At 67.0% G+C, this 16,002-nt stretch overlaps 3 protein-coding genes across 3 annotated transcripts; 1 reads left to right on the top strand and 2 right to left on the bottom strand.

Annotated features, from left to right (window-relative positions):
- Window positions 1-472: 472 nt before the first annotated feature.
- H696_04435 (hypothetical protein) lies at window positions 473-4,623 on the top strand. The gene is made up of 12 exons (XM_009498311.1): window positions 473-669; window positions 804-826; window positions 934-1,068; window positions 1,213-1,346; window positions 1,478-1,605; window positions 1,742-1,889; window positions 1,991-2,067; window positions 2,203-2,386; window positions 2,537-3,012; window positions 3,269-3,659; window positions 3,811-3,958; window positions 4,228-4,623. Exons 1-12 carry the CDS (start codon window positions 648-650, stop codon window positions 4,498-4,500), a joined length of 2,139 nt encoding a protein of 712 aa, XP_009496586.1. The 5' UTR covers window positions 473-647; the 3' UTR covers window positions 4,501-4,623.
- Window positions 4,624-4,815: 192 nt separating this feature from the next.
- H696_04434 (hypothetical protein) lies at window positions 4,816-6,459 on the bottom strand (the record flags this gene model as incomplete). The annotated part of the gene is made up of 3 exons (XM_009498310.1): window positions 4,816-5,400; window positions 5,604-5,885; window positions 5,962-6,459. 3 exons carry the CDS (start codon window positions 6,457-6,459, stop codon window positions 4,816-4,818), a joined length of 1,365 nt encoding a protein of 454 aa, XP_009496585.1.
- A 748-nt stretch (window positions 6,460-7,207) lies between these two features.
- H696_04433 (hypothetical protein) lies at window positions 7,208-16,002 on the bottom strand. Its single transcript, XM_009498309.1, has 11 exons — window positions 15,927-16,002; window positions 14,971-15,854; window positions 14,675-14,780; window positions 11,955-14,357; window positions 10,697-11,809; window positions 10,505-10,597; window positions 10,097-10,342; window positions 9,740-9,909; window positions 9,149-9,586; window positions 7,901-8,979; window positions 7,208-7,655 (listed from the first exon to the last, which is right to left on the bottom strand). Exons 1-11 carry the CDS (start codon window positions 15,967-15,969, stop codon window positions 7,331-7,333), a joined length of 6,900 nt encoding a protein of 2,299 aa, XP_009496584.1. The 5' UTR covers window positions 15,970-16,002; the 3' UTR covers window positions 7,208-7,330.

Below are 16,002 nucleotides of genomic sequence, written 5' to 3'. Positions count from 1 at the left end.
GGAGGCGAGCGCAGGCGGAGAGGGGTGTTGTCGGGGCATCGCCCCGGAGGGGCGCACGGGTGTGGCACTCGAATGTGCGTGGGCCGCGGTCCTGGTGGCGCGGCCATCGCGCTGGCAGTGCGCCCGCGCGTCCGGGCCGCCGTGGCCAGGGGGGGGGCGATCTCCGCTTGGCGGGAGCGAGCCATGATGCCCGCGCAACTCCCGACGGAGGCGGAAGCCACGTGCGTGCATATCACACCCCCTCCGAACGTGAGCCGGTTCCGGTCGATGGAGCTGGGCTGCCAGGGGGCGGGGGGAAGAACTGGGAGCCGGTTTCCCGCTCTTTGTCCGGCTGCCTCCCTGTTCCCCCGCCTCCCGTGTGCGCATACACCGGCCGGGCGAGGGGCTTGGAGTTAGATTCCGCCGAGTTCACCGGTTTACGCGCGGCCACGGGCTGGCTCACACAGGGGGGGCCTGTCCAAAGAGAAACCGTGTGAGATGGCACCCCTCCCGGCCACGGAGGGTTTTCTCCACCAACACCCTCTCTGTTCCTCCCCTCGCCCTGCTTACATCCCGCATCCCATCCACGCCTTTGCCTTTTCCCTGCCCTTCATCGCCCTCCTTTTCTCCGCTTCCGCCCGCCAAACCGCCGGTGCCCTGCCGCAGCCATGACCCGCATCATCACGAAAGGTCCGTGTGGCTCCCCCCGCCCCTTTCCCCCCTTTTTTTTCTCTCCAGCCTCCACCCTGGCCGGAGCTTCTCCTCCACCCGCTGACGCTTCCTCGTCTCCCCTCCTGGTTTGTTGTCCCGCCGGAAATGCGCAGGTGGTGTCTGGCGCAACACCGAGGTACGCACGCGGTGCTCCCACTCTTGCGGCCTTTTCCTTCGCCCCCCGCCCCCTCCCTCCGGACCCTGACCCGATGTTATTCTGCCCCCCCCCCCCCTGCTGTCCAGGATGAGATCCTCAAGGCCGCCGTGATGAAGTACGGCCTCAGCCAGTGGGCCCGTATCTCGTCGCTCCTCTCCCGAAAGACACCCAAGCAGTGCAAGGCTCGCTGGGAGAACTGGCTTGACCCGAACATCAAGAAGGTGCGTTGGGTCGGGCGCGCAATCGCCTCCCTTTTCTTCTTTCTTTCTCCTTTTATCTGCGCTCGTTGCACTTCTGACTCGGATGTTGCCCCCCCCCCCCCCCGCCCCCCCCCACCTTCCCTTCGATGCTGACGCGCTTGGCAGACCGAGTGGTCTACCGAGGAGGAGGAGCGCCTCGTTCACCTGGCTACGCTGATGCCCTGCCAGTGGAACACCATCGCCAAGCAGCTCAACGGCCGGACGGCCGATCAGTGTCTTGAGCACTACAAGTCCCTCCAGTGCGTGTGTCTTTCCCCCTCATCCGCTCTTGGTCTTTGTTCCTGCAACCCCGTCTCCTCTTGTCTCGCCTCGTCTCGTGCTGGCTTTCCGCTGACATCTCTTCTCTCGTGTGTCTCCGCGTCTTTCGAAGGCTCGCCGCCGTCAAGGAGCAGGACAGCGATGCCGTCGAGGAGGTGTCCCGCTACAAGATCGATGATCGCGATCGCAACCCCGAGTCCAAGCCGGCCCGCCCGGATCCGGTCGACATGGAGGAGGAGGGTGCGTGCCGACCACGGTCTTCCCTCCTTTTCCGCTTCCCCTTCTCCCGCCCCCCCCTTTTTCACGCTTCCCCTCTCTTTTCGCTTTGCCCTGCCTGTCTCCCTCTTTTCTCACCTTTCCCCGGCCCCACTCGCAGAGAAGGAAATGATCGCCGAAGCTCGGGCCCGCCTGGCCAATACCCAGGGTAAGAAGGCCAAGCGCAAGGCCCGCGAGAAGCAGCTCGAGGAGGCTCGGCGCTTGGCGACCCTGCAGAAGCAGCGTGAGCTCAAGGCAGCCGGCATTTCGTGCGTCTCCCTGTTGGCCAACTTTTTTCTTCTTTCCGTGGCCTCTGGCATGTCTTACTGACTTTCTTCCCCCCCCCCCCCCCCCCCTACCTTTTGCCCAGTGTCTATGCCAAGCGTCTCCGTCATGACGAGATGGATTACAATCAGGACATTCCCTTTTACCAGCCCGCCCCGGCCGGTACGTCCCCTTTCCCCACCCTTCCCGGCCCAGATTGTCTTGCCTGCCTTTTTTTCTTCATCTTCCTCTTCTCCTGCCTTTCTTCCCCCTCCTTCCCCCCTCTCTGACACTAGGTCCTGTTCTCCCTGACGCCAGGATTCTTCGACACGACCAAGGAGCTCGGCCGGCCGAAGAAGGAGTTCCAGAAGCGCTCGCTCAAGGACCTCGAGGGCCCGCGCCGGGACGAGCGCAACGAGGCCGCCCGCAAGGCGCAGGAGCAGAAGGCCAAGGATGCCAAGAAGGACAAGAAGGCCCTGCCGAAGCTGGTTGCCGAGCTGGAGTGCGTCTCCTTTTCCTCCCCGCTTGTGGCTCTCTTCCCGCTGCTCTGCTTGCCATGTTCCCCTGGCTGACCTCGAATTGGGCCTCCTTCTCGCCCCCCCCCCCCCCCCCCCCCCTCCCCCTCTCGCTCTTCCGCCCGCCCCGTTGGCAGTGATGAGGCGCAGTTTACCAAGAGGCCGCGGCTGAACCTGCCAGCCCCGCAGGCCGACCAGGCGGACATTGACCAGGTCGTCAAGATGAGCCAGCGGTTGCGGGATCTGCCCGGGGCTGGGGCCGATGATGCGCCCCTCGGGGGTGCCGGTGGCACGGCGCTCGACGCCCTTCGAACTCCGGCGCAGATGCTCCAGACCCCGGCGCAGTTGCTGCAGACGCCGCGCAACGCCGGCGCCGGTGGCTCGGCCTTCGGCGTGTCGGCTGCCGCGGCGGCCGGCGGCCTGAGCGCCCTCTTCAAGAGCCTCCCCCGGCCACAGAATGAGATTGAGCTCGAGTTGCCGAACGAGGAGGAGCCGGCTCTGGATGAGGATGGCTTCGCTCTGCCCGGGCGTCGGAGTGGTGGCCCGGCCCCGATGGAGGTGGAGGACGCCGAGGACATCCGTCTGCGCGAGGAGCGCCGGCGCCAGGCCGAGGGTGCGTTGGCCGTGTGCACTATTGTGCCTTTTGTCTGTCCCTGGGGGTCCATTTGTCTCTCCCCCCCCCCTCCCCGCTTGATGTTTCGACTTCTCACATGCTCGGATCTCCTCGCTCTCCCTCTTCCTCTTTCTGTATCTCTCCGTGTTGCTCCCCCCTCCCGCTTCCCCTTCCCCTGCTTCCTGCCTGCCACCTGCCCTTGTTTTTGCCGTCTCTCGCCTTTTCGCTACGCACACACACACACACACACACGCAGAGGAGCGTCGCTTGCTGGAGCGGTCGCAGGTGGTGCAGCGCGGGCTCCCTCGGCCGGGGCAGCTCCATGCGCAGCTCTTCCGTCATGCGGATTCATCGACCGTGGCCGCACTGATTGATCAGGAGCTGCTAAGCATGCTGGAGCACGATGCGGCGGTCCATCCGCCGGCCGGGACTCCGGCCGGCCGGGCCCCGGCTGGCTTTGTTCATGTTTCCCTTGAAGAGATGGCCTCCGCCAAGGAGCTCATCGAGGCGGAGCTGGGCGCCTCGCTCGGGGGTCTTTCTGTGTCCACCGATTCCGGCGCCACGGTGACCCTGCCCGTGGCAAAGGCCGACTTCGAGCCGGCCCACGAGCATGTCCTGGTTTCGATGCTCCTTTCGGGGAGTAAGGGGTGCGTTGGGGCCCTTGACCGATACACTTCCCCCCCTGCCTGTGCCACATCCTGGTGCGATCTAATGGCCGCTTGACTTACCTCCTCCCGCGCTTTCCCCCGCGCCGTTGCTTTGCCTCGATCTCTGCCGCTTTCGCCCGATGCACTCAAGGCACCAAATGTCCGATGATTTGTCCCGGTCAGAGCGCGTGACCGCCCTTCGGGCTAATTATGATCAGATCCGCCAGGCGATGATTCGCGAGGACAAGCGTGCCCGGCGGATTGAGTCCCGTCTGGCCATTGTCCTGGGCGGGTATATTGTGCGTGTCTGTGGGGCCCTCGTGCTGTTTGTGCATCTCACCTTGCCTGTCTTCTCCGCGCTATGTGTGGCATACTGACCTCTTTCTCCCCCTGCACTTCTGTCTCCCCCTGCACTTCTGTCTTCTCTTGTACTTCTGTCTCCTCTTGTGCTTCTGTCTCCTCTTGTGCTTCTGTCTCCTCTTGTGCTTCTGTCTCCTCTTGTGCTTCTGTCCCTCCGTCTTTCCCTGTCGGCCTGCCTCCTCCTCTCCCTCTTTCGCTCCTCCCCCAGAAACGCGCTGATGCCCTCAGCAAGGAGGCTATCGAGGTGGGCACTCGGCTGGATACCACCCTGCAAGACGAGGTGGCCTTCCGGCACTTGGCTGAGGTGGAGGCCAGCGGCGCCGAGAGCCGGAGCAAGCAGCTGGAGTCTGCTTGCCATAGCATTGCCGAGGATGAGGCCCGTGCGCAGCGGCACTTTGCCGAACTCTCGGCCGAGTATGACCAGCTGCGCCTGCAAATTGCCGACGTCAAGAGCAAGCTCATTTCGGGTGGGGTGATCTAGTTCAGCTGTGAGGGCTCTTGGCCGGGCTTCCGCCATTCACACGCCCCCTCTCCCCCCTGTCCGCTCAACCCCCTCTCCCTGTTCCCGAAAGCCACAATACATGCTCAACACAACACTCCTGGACCCCGCACGCGCGAGCCCATGCACACACGTGCATTTGAGCCAGGCCGACCGCACGCCGACCGCACGCCGACCGCACGCCGACCGCACCTCCCCTCCCCCCCCACCCCCCCCCCGTTCATCGGAGGGACCAAAAGGCGGACAGGTGGTAATGCCGCCCGAGGGAAGGCCTGTATTGTGATCCCAGCCGGTGGACTACGCCATGGAGGGGACCGTGCATTCGAGGCACGGGCAGTAGGGGGCCGGGGTGACGATTGGGATGGCCACCGCGCCGGGGGTGGCCGGAGGGCTGGGAGTGCCTCCCCCCCCGGGCCGGCCCCGGCCAGGCCCCGCATGGTTGAGGGCGATGGCGTGCAGGTCGTCAAACTCCAAGTGGAGCAGGCCATTGTGCACGGGATCGCGCAGGCGGAAGCCCGACGGGAAGAACACCGTGCGGTTGGCATTGTGGATGCGCACAGCCAGCTGGGCCAGCACGCGCTCATAGTGGGTGCTGGTCAGCATGGTGGGCAGCCACCGGCCGAGCCAGCTGGCGTGCGGGCCAAAGCGCGGGGTAAGCTCCTGCTGATCGGCCGGGGTGACCGGCCGGCTGTTGATCAGAGCCACCGGCTGGTAGGGGGACGGCACCAGCAAGGACATCAACGGGTACCAGGTAAAGCAGGTGGCCAGAGACATGATGCCCTCGACCAGTGCCGGGCGATTGGAGTAGGGGGAGGGGTGGTCCAGCTGGGAGAGCTGGGCATTGAGTGTGTCGATGACCGTCTCAAAGGCAAGTGGGTCAAGCTTGGTGGGAAGGAGGACCGGGGGTGGGGGCGGGGGCGGGGGCGGGACGGCGCGGCGCGGCGCGGCACGACACGGCGAGGAGGCAGGGAGAGTCAGTATTCGCAGGTGCATGGCCCCTGCCGCCCGGGAAGAGCCGGAGGCCTTCCTGGCCACGAGGTGGATGCAGGAGTCAGCAGCCGGGAGGGGTTGGGAGAGGTACGCACTCGTCCGCTCATGATTTCCGGCATGACGGTGCTGAAGCGAATGCACACATCTCCCCGGTAGGTGTAGTCCCGGGCGGAGGTGAAAAACATCGGTCCGGGCCCGGCCGCCGGAGAGCCAGGATGCCCGGGTAGCCGGGGGGAGGCCGGCACCGGGCCAAGGCCCGAGTGCAGGGCGGCGCTCGAGGCCCCGACACCGGCACCCTCATGGGCACCCGGGTCGCCAGGGTCCCCCGAGCCGGTGGTGGCGATGGAGGTCATCGAGAAATTGGAGAATGACAACGGCTGTGGCTGGTGAAAGATGGACCCGGCCCCGCTGTCGAGGGACATGCGCCGGACCACGACGCTCTTCCGATCTCACCGGGCCAAGGCCCGAGTGCAGGGCGGCGCTCGAGGCCCCGACACCGGCACCCTCATGGGCACCCGGGTCGCCAGGGTCCCCCGAGCCGGTGGTGGCGATGGAGGTCATCGAGAAATTGGAGAATGACAACGGCTGTGGCTGGTGAAAGATGGACCCGGCCCCGCTGTCGAGGGACATGCGCCGGACCCGGCCGGAGGATGGGAGAGATGAGTTGGAGGCAAGGGCCAGCCGTGGCCGGTTGGCCAGCACCGGGTGCGCGTCATTGGCCCCGGGCCCGGGGGCAGCATTCGGGGCAAGCACGGCCCGGTCGCCGTGCAGCGCGCCAGGCGAAAGGGGGCCACTTGCTCCGGAGGAGGAGGACGACGATTCCGGGGAGTAGTGCGGCGCGCCAGTCGGTTCGGCGATGTGGGTCACCGGCGGGACATGCTCCTCACCATCCGGAGGATGGTGATGCAGCTCGTCCATGTGCAGGGCCGGCAAAATCGGCACGGCCGGCATCAAACCCAATATTCCTGGATAGGAGGGGGGGGGGAGGGGGCGAGAGCGAGGGCGGAGGGAGAGGAGGGCGGAGGGAGAGGAGGGAGGGAAAAAGGGCTGCTGCCGGGGAGGTGGTGGAAGATCGGTGCCGTGGTCCCCTGCGCCGGGCTGGCGGGCTGAGATCTGGGTCTGTTAAGTTTCAGAGAGTTTCCCACACAGGTGCGTTGGTATCTCGGTGGTGGTAGTTTTTCCCGGCATTCGGCGGAGCTGCCCTGCTTGGTCGGTGTCTCTGCTTCTGTGTCCGTTGCACTTTCGGCCCCTGCTTCCGCCTTTCTCTCCCCCTCTTGCCTTTTCCCTCGCTCTCTGTCTCTGTCTCTGTCTCTGTCTCTGTCTCTGTCTCTGTCTCTCTGTCTCCCCCCTCATCGCCCGTTCCCTTTCCCTCTTTTCTATGCTGGGTCCATATTTATCTTTTTATATATATTCAGGGTCCCGCCACTCCTGCCACCTGTGGGGAGGTAAAAGTCGGCCTTGTTCTCTGCCAAAAGTACAAATCCCCTCAGGAGCATGATGCAGCCAGGGCCCCCCGGCGTTGGGTGACACGTACACATCGAACGCGAGGGGGGGGGTCTCTCTCTGCCTCAGACACACACACACACACACGCACGCACGCACGCACACCCGAAGCCCACACTCCCGGCCTCGGCTTGGCCGTGTGCACGGACATGCCAAAAGAAAAGACAGTGATATCGGGGAAAAAAGGGGGGTGGGACAGGGGGTAATGAGCTCTATTTGGTATGGAAGAAGAGGATGGGCCAGCACCAGGTGGCAAGGCAAAAGGAAAGCAGGGAAGACAAGGGGCAGAAGTAGGACGCATGGCAGCACCAGCTCCCCCTCAGGAGAGGTGGAAGCTCCCGGTGCCCTCGTAGATGGCAGTCAGGAGGCGTTCGCGGAGGATCGCCTCGGACGAGTAGTTCGGGATCTTCAGCGTGTGAGAGCAGGTCATGGAGCTGGGAAGCGACGTGTCATCGGTGGGCCCGGCCGCGCTGGAGTCACTTGCAACATGCGAGGAGGTCTTATTGACCACACTCAGCGGGGGCTGGATGCTGGCCAGGCCGCCGATCGGCAGGCGGGATGCCCCGGTGGTGAAGGCCAGGAAGGCCGCGCGCTGTGTGTCGTCAAGCTCGGACAACACGCGCAGGAGGGCCTTGAACGCGGGGCTGTGGGTTGTTTATCGTTGGATGTTTTTTTCCCCCCCGCCAGAGCGAGAGCCGAAGCCCCATGCGCGCACGCGTGGCGGCAGCAACACCAGCAACCCGGGCAAGGGGAGGAGGGAGGAGGTCGAGGATAAGGGCGCATGTCAGCAAGCAGCAATGGCGGAGAGACGGGGTGTGTGTGGAAAAATGCCCCCCCCCCCAAACAAACTAGCAGGGGCTCTCCCCAGCAATGGGCACACCCGACGCACCTGTCCGCCGTGAAGCCGTACGACGGCCGGATGTGCTCGGCCAGATACTCCAAGGTCCACGATTCGGTGGCACCGCCAAGAAGCAGATCCATCGGCGCCTGGCCGGGGACATCGTCCACCGACCGCATGAGGCCACCGGCCACCAGGGGAATCAGCTCCTCCACCACGAGGAAGGTCCCGAGTCCGGCGCGGAAGGCCGCCACACGAGCCGCGATCGACCAGTGCTTGGTGAGGTTTTGGATGACCAGGGCCAGATACCGGTCGACATTGAGCGCGGTCACCGGGATGTCCGACCCCCGGGGGAGCAGCTCGATGTGCGGCGCCCCGGGCAGGGTGAAGTCCAGGGCCAGGGCCTCAAGCGGCTGGCCGTCCAGCGTCAGGGCCTGGATTTGGCGGTCCTGCTCGGCCCGCGAGAGGCCGGTGTCGGCCAAAATCCGGCGCTTGTCACACACAAAGCGGAAGAGCCGCTGCATGGACATGTGCAGCCGTGGGTCCACCTCCTCCAGGAGGTCCATGCACACGGCCGCGCGCGGGGTGGCCCCCATCACGCCGGACACGGCATCGGCCCAGGGCTTGCCCGGGGAGGTGGCGGCCCCGGTCGGCCCGGCGGCCATCGGGACATCCGCATCCAGCCCGAAGACCACCGCGCGCCAGAAGGCCGCGCTCAGGGGCAGCTCCAGGATCGTGGCATTCAGCAGGGAGCAGCCGACCAGCTGGCCCAGGGCAAAGAAGCGCGCGTGCACCAGGTGCTCCTGCCCAAAGGCCCGGGCGTCGTTCTGGCTCAAAGTCGGCCGGGGATAGAGCCCGGCGTCCGGCACCGAGACGAAGGGGCCAGCCGCGTCGGCGGCCCCGATGGTCAAGGGCACATCGGTCAGGTCGCTGTCCGGGCCAAGCCCAGCCGACGGGGCGAAGAGCCACTGCATGGCGAAGTAGGGGGCCCGATTGGGGGCCTCGGCCGGGGCCATGGCGTCCGGCGACCGGGGGACATGCTCGACGAACTGATCGTCCCCGAGCCAGAGGCCGAGTCCACGTCGAGCAAACTCACGCGACGCCTTGTGGAAGAACTCCATCGTGGGGCCCTGTCAGCGTGTGTGTGTGTGTGTGTGTGTGTGTGTGTGTGTGTGTGTGTGTGTGTGTGTGTGTGTGTGTGTGTGCACGCAGGGTGTGAATGTCAGTTGCCATGGAAAAGCCGCGGAAATACGGCGGGGTGGGAAAGGGGGAGAAGAAGAGGGAAAAAAAAAGGCGCACCGAGCCCGTGCCAACTTCCTGGTCGAAGCGAATGTGCGGCGCGCGACCGGAGGAGCTGAGCTCCTTGGTGATGAGCTGCGAGCTGGCGCGCAGGCCCCGCCGGTGGACGGCAAAGCGCGACCCGGTGTCCGTGTACGGGAACAGGTGCGTGTACTGGCTCTCCAGGGCGGGGTTCCGGGTGACAAGCTCCTGCCCGGCGATCTTGGGCCCGGTGATGTTGTTGCGAACCAGCAGCAAGCGCGACTCGACCGAGAACAGATGCGGACAGGCGAAGGCCAGTGCCTTGAGCACCGGCGACACCGAGGCCGTCAGGCAGGTCTCCAGCTGGTTCAAGTCGGCCAGCAGCATGGACGACAGGTGGGCATTGGCGAAGGCATTGTACTGGCGACGCCCGGGGAGCTCGGCATCCGAGATGACGAAGGGGATGGGAAGCTGGGCCTGCATGCCGAGGGGGGGCGGAGATGGCAAAGCAAGTCGACCCAATGTGTGAGTTCACCGGAAGGGGGGGGAGGGGGGGGGAGGGGGAGGGAGACAGGAGGGGAAGCGAGCGAGGGGACAGCGCTGCCCGTGGGGCACTTTGCCAGCGCGCACCTTGTCGACCGTGGGATTCATGTCAAAGAAGGCCGAGCGCGAGGTCCGCGAGGCCAGGGCCCGGATCAGATGGATCAGCGCCAGGGAGAACTTCAGCTGCGTGCCGATGGCCCGAGAGCCAGACTTCGGGTCGATGATCAAGGGGAGACGCATGTTCCGCGAGAGGAGGTCTTCGTTCGGCAGGGGGGATGTCCAAAGTCAGATGGCAGGCAGGCAAGAGGGCACCGGTGCTCAGGAGAATGAGCCCGCATACGCTCCCGATATCTCGCTCCCAGCCTCCCAGGGGGGGGGGAGGGAGGGGGGAAGACAAAAAAAAGGACACAGAAGACACCCACATCCAGGCCGATGGCGACATACCCTGCGGTGTGGCCAGGAAGTGCTCGACCCCATCGAGGTTGGCGGTTTCCAGATCGGCCGCGGGGTCCGACTCGGGAAGCACCCACGTGTGGGTATCGTCAAAGTGGGCCGGATCGAAGGGCATATTCAGCAGGGTCCCGGGGATGCCGAGGGCCGCGACCTCATGGACCGGGGCATAGTGCGATGGCTGGAAGGGACGCACGACCAGCTCGATGTGCAGCGGATGGGCCATGAACATGGAGGGGGCTGTGCCGGGGCGAGATGAGACACACAGGTACGGGAGGGGGGGGGGGGGGGGGGGGGGGGGGGCAGAGGGACGTCAGCGAGCATGTGGAGGCCGTTTCCTTCTCACGGGAGCCAGCATCGGACAGGCAGGCAGGCAGGCAGGCAGACGGCCCGGGGACGCACCGCGGGAGTGGATGTTCAGCACCTGCAGGAAGGACATCGAGTAGGGCAGGGCCCGGTCCCCGAGGAAGAGCGAATACTCCTGGACGCCGGCATCTGGGGATGCGAGAAAAGGGTCAGTTAGCAGGAGGCACAGGCACAAGCAAAGAAAGAGGGGCCTCAGGACCCGCAGCAGGGGACCCCAGGCGAGCGTACCCTGATACGAGCCAGCCCGCCGGACGGAGCCGGCGTCCGGCGCGAAGGGATACTGCGCGGCACTCTTCCGGATGAAGGCCGCCAGCGAGCGGTCCAGCTTCGGCCGGTGCAGGGTGTCTCGATCGTGAACCAGCTGGATGATGTCACGGCGGGACTTGCCGGCGGAGGGGCGCGCGGGGGCACCCCCGCGGCGGCGCGCACCGCCAGCCGCCCCCTCCAGCATGGACATCAGCTGCATCAGCGCCTGGGCCTCATCCGGCATGATGTTCGGCTGGGCAGCGGCCGCGCGCGAGAACAGCTCCAGGATGCTGGCACTGTCGGGCTCGCTGTCGCTCTGATCATCCGACTGCTCGTCGCTGTCGGTGTCCTCGCTGGAGGAGGAACTCCGCGAGGGGGGGCTGCTCTGGCGACGGCGCCGGCGCCCGACCGGGCTGCTGTCATCCTCGGAGCTGCTGCTGCCGCCGCCGCCGCTGCTGCTGCTGCTGTTGTTGCCGCTGGTGTTGCCAGGGGCCTCGTCGGCCGGGGGGGCGGCCGCGGCCGCGGCCGCCTGCCGCCGGGCCTCCTGCTGACGGAGCGAGCTCAGCAGGTAGTTCGAGCGCGAGAGCATCCGCCGACCGGCGGACCGGGTGCGCGAAGTGCGCGAGGTCTCCGGGTCGGCCGCCTCGTCGGGGCCGCCGGCCGCTTCGGTGGTCGGCGCCATGTCCGGCGAGGCGCGCGATGACCGGCTACTGCCGCTGCCGCTGCCACCGGCGGCCGGGTCCGAGTGGCCGCCGGGCTTCGAGAAGGGAATGCCAAAGGGCGACACCGGGGCAATGTGGCCCTCGTCATCGAAGTCCAACGACGGCGAGGGGAAGGAGAAGGTCTCGGCCGGGGCCGGGTCCACATCGATGGACACCACATTGTCGATGCTGTCATTCCGGCCGATCCCCAGGAACATCATGCTCGACTGGTGGGTCTGCATCCGGCGAACGGCCTGGGCCAATTGCGCCACGGTGGCCTGCGCCGGCAGCAGGACATCCTTGCTGATGGTCCCATCGGCGAAGGCGTCAAAATGCCCGGCCAGCAGGGAATCCGAGGCCAGGGTCACACGGACCTGGACCTTTTGCTTGACATCTGGAGAGCACCGCGGCCGAGCCGAGCCGAGCCGAGCAGGCCCAAGGGCAGGAGAACGGTCAGACAGGGAGGACGGGGCCGGAAAAGGGGCCGAAGGAACCGGCCAACCGCAGAAGCCGGGCAGCAACAGCACAGGGAGACGCACACTTGAGCGAGCGCGACTTGGCCTCCTCATCCACCGGGGCCGGGTAGTCCTGGTCCGAGCCTTCGCGCACCGTCGGCACGAAGGGCAGCGCCGCCGGGTCATTGTCCGTCGGGAAGAGCAGCGGCAGTTGGGTTTGCGCGCCGGCGCAGTGCCGGCCGACGGTCTTGTGCAGCAGGCCCAGCAGACGCTCGAGCGCCGCCGGCGGCGGGACCGGCAACGTCCGGATGACGGCCGCATCGGCCGCCGACACGTGGTCCGACAGCGGCCACCCGAAGAAGACAAACACAAAGGCCGACAGCTGGGCCAGCCACTTGGACGGCGGGGCCGATGCCGGCCCATCGGCCGCCATGCTCGTGCTCATGGTGAAGAGGTCGACCAGGCGCTCGGCCAGGCCGGACTGCGTAAACTCGAAGGTGCTCAGGACGCTCGAGTCGCTGCGGCCCAGCAGGGTGGCCTGGCTGCCGGGGCAGCCGGCCATCGACCCGGACCCGGGGGAACCGGCCGCCGGCCCGGCCCCGGGACTGCTGGCCGAGCCGGCCGCGCAGGCCCCGGCCTCGGGCAACACCTCGCCCACCAGCAGCGAGGCAACCACCCCCAGGTAGGCCACCAGCAGGGGGATGGATTGCGTGGTGTCCAAGGCCCCGGCCACATGGGTCAGCAGGTCCAACGTGTCGAGGCGACTGAAGGTGGCCAGCCCGGCCGGGACCATGTCCGCCGGCAGGGCGGCCAGGAAGCGCAGCGCGAAGGCCATCGGCCCGGCGCCCTCCAGCGCATCATCATCCTCATCGGCCCCACCGCCCTCGGCAATGGGGCTGCCATCGGGATCGGACATGAGGGCATCGCCGGAGAGGGCCCGGGCGGCACGCCGAGCAGCAGCAGCAGCAGCACTGGCCGAAGCGGCCCCGGCAGCCGGCTGAGTGGCCATCTGCTCCAGGACATTCAGCAGGGACCCGGTCTGGAAGTGGAACCAGGCCGTGATGTGCCGCTGGCACACGGCCAGATGGCCGGCATGGACCTCGCGCGAGGCCCCCAGGTACGGCCCCAGCCCGACGGGCCGGTGCACGCAGGAGCTCTGGAGGAAGCGCTGCAGCGTGTGCAGCGCGCCCTCCCGGCGGAGGGACTGCGCAAAGGGCCGGCGCTCCAGCAGGGCCACCGCCCCGGGCGGGGGGCACAGGAAGGCCATGGCCAGCGCGTCGGAAGGCGCACCCTCGGGAGCCGGCATGGTGGCCAGGGCCCGCAGCCGCGCCGCCAGGACCCCATGCTCATCGGCCGTCGGCAGGAGATCCACCAACAGCCGGACCAGCTGCAGGGTCATGATGGAGGCCATGGGCGACCGGCGATCCGTGGCAAAGAGGCTGCACGGGGCATCCGGCACCAGGCCGCTGTCACTGCCATTGATCAGCACCTCGAAGCAGAACCGCGCCGCCGGCAGGGTGGACAGCACCACCTGCGCCAGCTGCCGCAGCGGCAGGACCGAGGTGTCGGGACCGGTGGCGGCCTCGGCCCCCGGCCACAGGGTCTCCACCACCCGCGGCAGGGACAAAACCCGGACCAGGGCCCGGAGCAGGCCAATGTACGCCATGTTGTCGACCTTGGCCTTGAGGAAGCCGAGGATCAGCACCGGGAGCACCTGCACGAGGAAGTCCCCGGCCAGGTGGGCCGCCGCGGCCGGGGTCAAATCCTCGGCCAGGCGCCGGGCCTGGTGCCGGCCCCAGTCGGTGACCGTGCCGGCGGTCAGGATGGCCAGCTGCTCCGGCTCCAGGACCACCGCCCCATCGGCGTAGATGGGCTGGTAGTTGGCCCCGGAGGAGGTGGGCTCCGGGGCGTCGGTGGCGGCCCCGGGGCCGGAGGTCGTGCCGCCGCCGCCGCCGCCGCCGCCGCCGCCGCAGCCGGCCGCCTCCAGCACCTGCGCCAGCCCCGGGCTGAAGGAGATCCAGGACAGGTGGTCGCTCTGGACGCGGGGCATTTCCCGGTTGAAGTGCGTGCGCAGGACCTCATGCACGTCGCCCCGGCGCGCGGCCGACAGCAGGCCCCCCTCGAGGCTGGAGAAGTGCATGCGCGCGCTGAAGCCGGTGGAGCTGCTGCTGAACTTCGGCACCAGGAAGGGATCGGCCCGGATGTCGAACAGATGCCGCAGCGCCGGGCCGGAGGCCGGCGTGGTGCGGAAGTCCGCCCGGGCCATGGCCAGCAGGGTGAACACCACCTTGATGGCATTGCCCGGGCCGTCCTTGGTGGTGGCCAGATTCCGATAGGCGGCCGGCGCGGGCCCGGGGGTGGGCGCCATGCCGGGCAGCAGCCACGGCAGCCAGGGGACCTGGGCTGCCGGCAGGTCCAGCGCGCTGGTCAGCAGCCAGCGGCACACTTGCGGGAGGCAGTCGGCACGGCGGCGAACCAGCAGAGGCACTGTCAAGTGAGGAGTGTGGGGGATTGGTGAGAGATGTGTGTGAATGTGTGTGTGTGTGTGTATGTGTGTGTGTGTGTGTGTGTGTGTGTGTGTGTGTGTGTATGTGTGTGTGTGTGTTTGGCAGGGCCGATCCCGAGGGGGGGCAGCATTGTGGCCGACAGCACAAGCAGCGGATCAGAGGGGGGATGAGAGAGAGCGCGCGCGCGATAGAGAGAGAGAGAGAGACAGAGTGAAAGCGTGTCTGTGTGAGAGACGGAGAGAAGGACAGAAAGGCAGGGGCCCGAGGCGAGTGACACAGAGGAGAGGGAGGACGCACGGAAATTGGGCGACATGTTGCCCAGCTGGAAGAGAATGTCACACAGGAGGGCAATCTGGCCGGCATCGCAGACCGGCATGTCCGGGCGCTGCATGAGCGTGTCGAACTGGCGGCCCGAGGGGAAGGATCGCGGGGGACGAGGGCATCAAGCGCGAGGGGAGGGGGAAGGGTCAGCAGCAGGATGGCACATGGCCGCAAGAAAAGCCCGGGAGAGAGAGAGAGAGAGGGGGGGGGGGAGGGAGAGAAAGCGGAAGGTGGTGTCGGGCCAGTATGGCCGGGCCAAGCCCCAACAGTACCAAGAAGAGCAGGGTCTCCTCGTCGAAGAGACGCTCGTACACCTCGGCCGAGGACAGATACCGGATGGGACTGGAGGAGTCGAGCAGCTCGCCCCGCTGGGCCGGCAGCTCGGTGTTGATGATGAAGGCCAGATCGAAGAGGGCCGGCAGGAAGCGCCGGAAGAGGCGCCCATCGTCGGCCACCTGGCGCAAGGCAGGCACCACCCGGGCAAAGGCGCCGGCCGGCACCGGGGACCGAGCCACGAAGGTCCGGTGCCACTTGGACTCGAAGATCGGGCAGGCGAACATCTCCAGCGAGGGGGTGTGCATCAGGGCAAAGATCAGCTCCAGGGCATGGCGCTGCACATGGCCGGTGGAATTGCCGAGGGCCCGGAGGGCCTCGCCAAAGAGCCCGGCCCGGACCAGCGGCATGAGCACCAGCCGCGGCATGCCGATGGTCAGGCCCAGGTCATCGGGCACCGTGATGAAGTCCGAGAAGGGGGGCGGGTCGAGCGGGGCCGCCGTGGGGCCGGCCCGCCGGAGGAAGGTGAAGAAGGTCCGGGTCTGGGGCGCGGCTGCCGGGGCGGTCGGCGCGGCCAGCAGCTTCAAGGCCATGGACATGGCCTGCTCCCGGAGCAGGGGGTACCGCTCCTGGGCCACATACTCCGCCAGGACCGGGGCCAGGGGCTTGGCCAGGTGCAGCACCAGCATGGGCTGCGCCTCGCAGGCGTTCTCCAGGCAAGTGAGCGAGGCGGTGGAAAAGATGACCGTCTCGTCGTCCAGCTCGGCAGAGGGAGCCAGCTTCTTGAACATCACCCGGTTGAACTCGCCATACGGGAACATCATCAGGGAAGCCTGGTTGGAGAGGAGCAGCATCTCGCAGAGCATGTAGAGCGACTCGAGGTCTGTACCCGGGGGGTCAGCATGGAGGGGCGGGACAGGGCGGCGGGGGGGGGGGGGAGAGAGAGAGGACGCACCACCCCGCTCGACGTTGCGGATGATCATCGAGAAGTTGTTCATGGTGTGGGACAGGGGAGGCGTGCGGTTGGAGCA

Source organism: Fonticula alba (assembly GCF_000388065.1).
Source record: "Fonticula alba strain ATCC 38817 unplaced genomic scaffold supercont2.7, whole genome shotgun sequence".
In the NCBI taxonomy this organism is placed as follows: Eukaryota; order Rotosphaerida; family Fonticulaceae; genus Fonticula; species Fonticula alba.
This window is presented reverse-complemented; position numbering and strand designations above follow the sequence as displayed.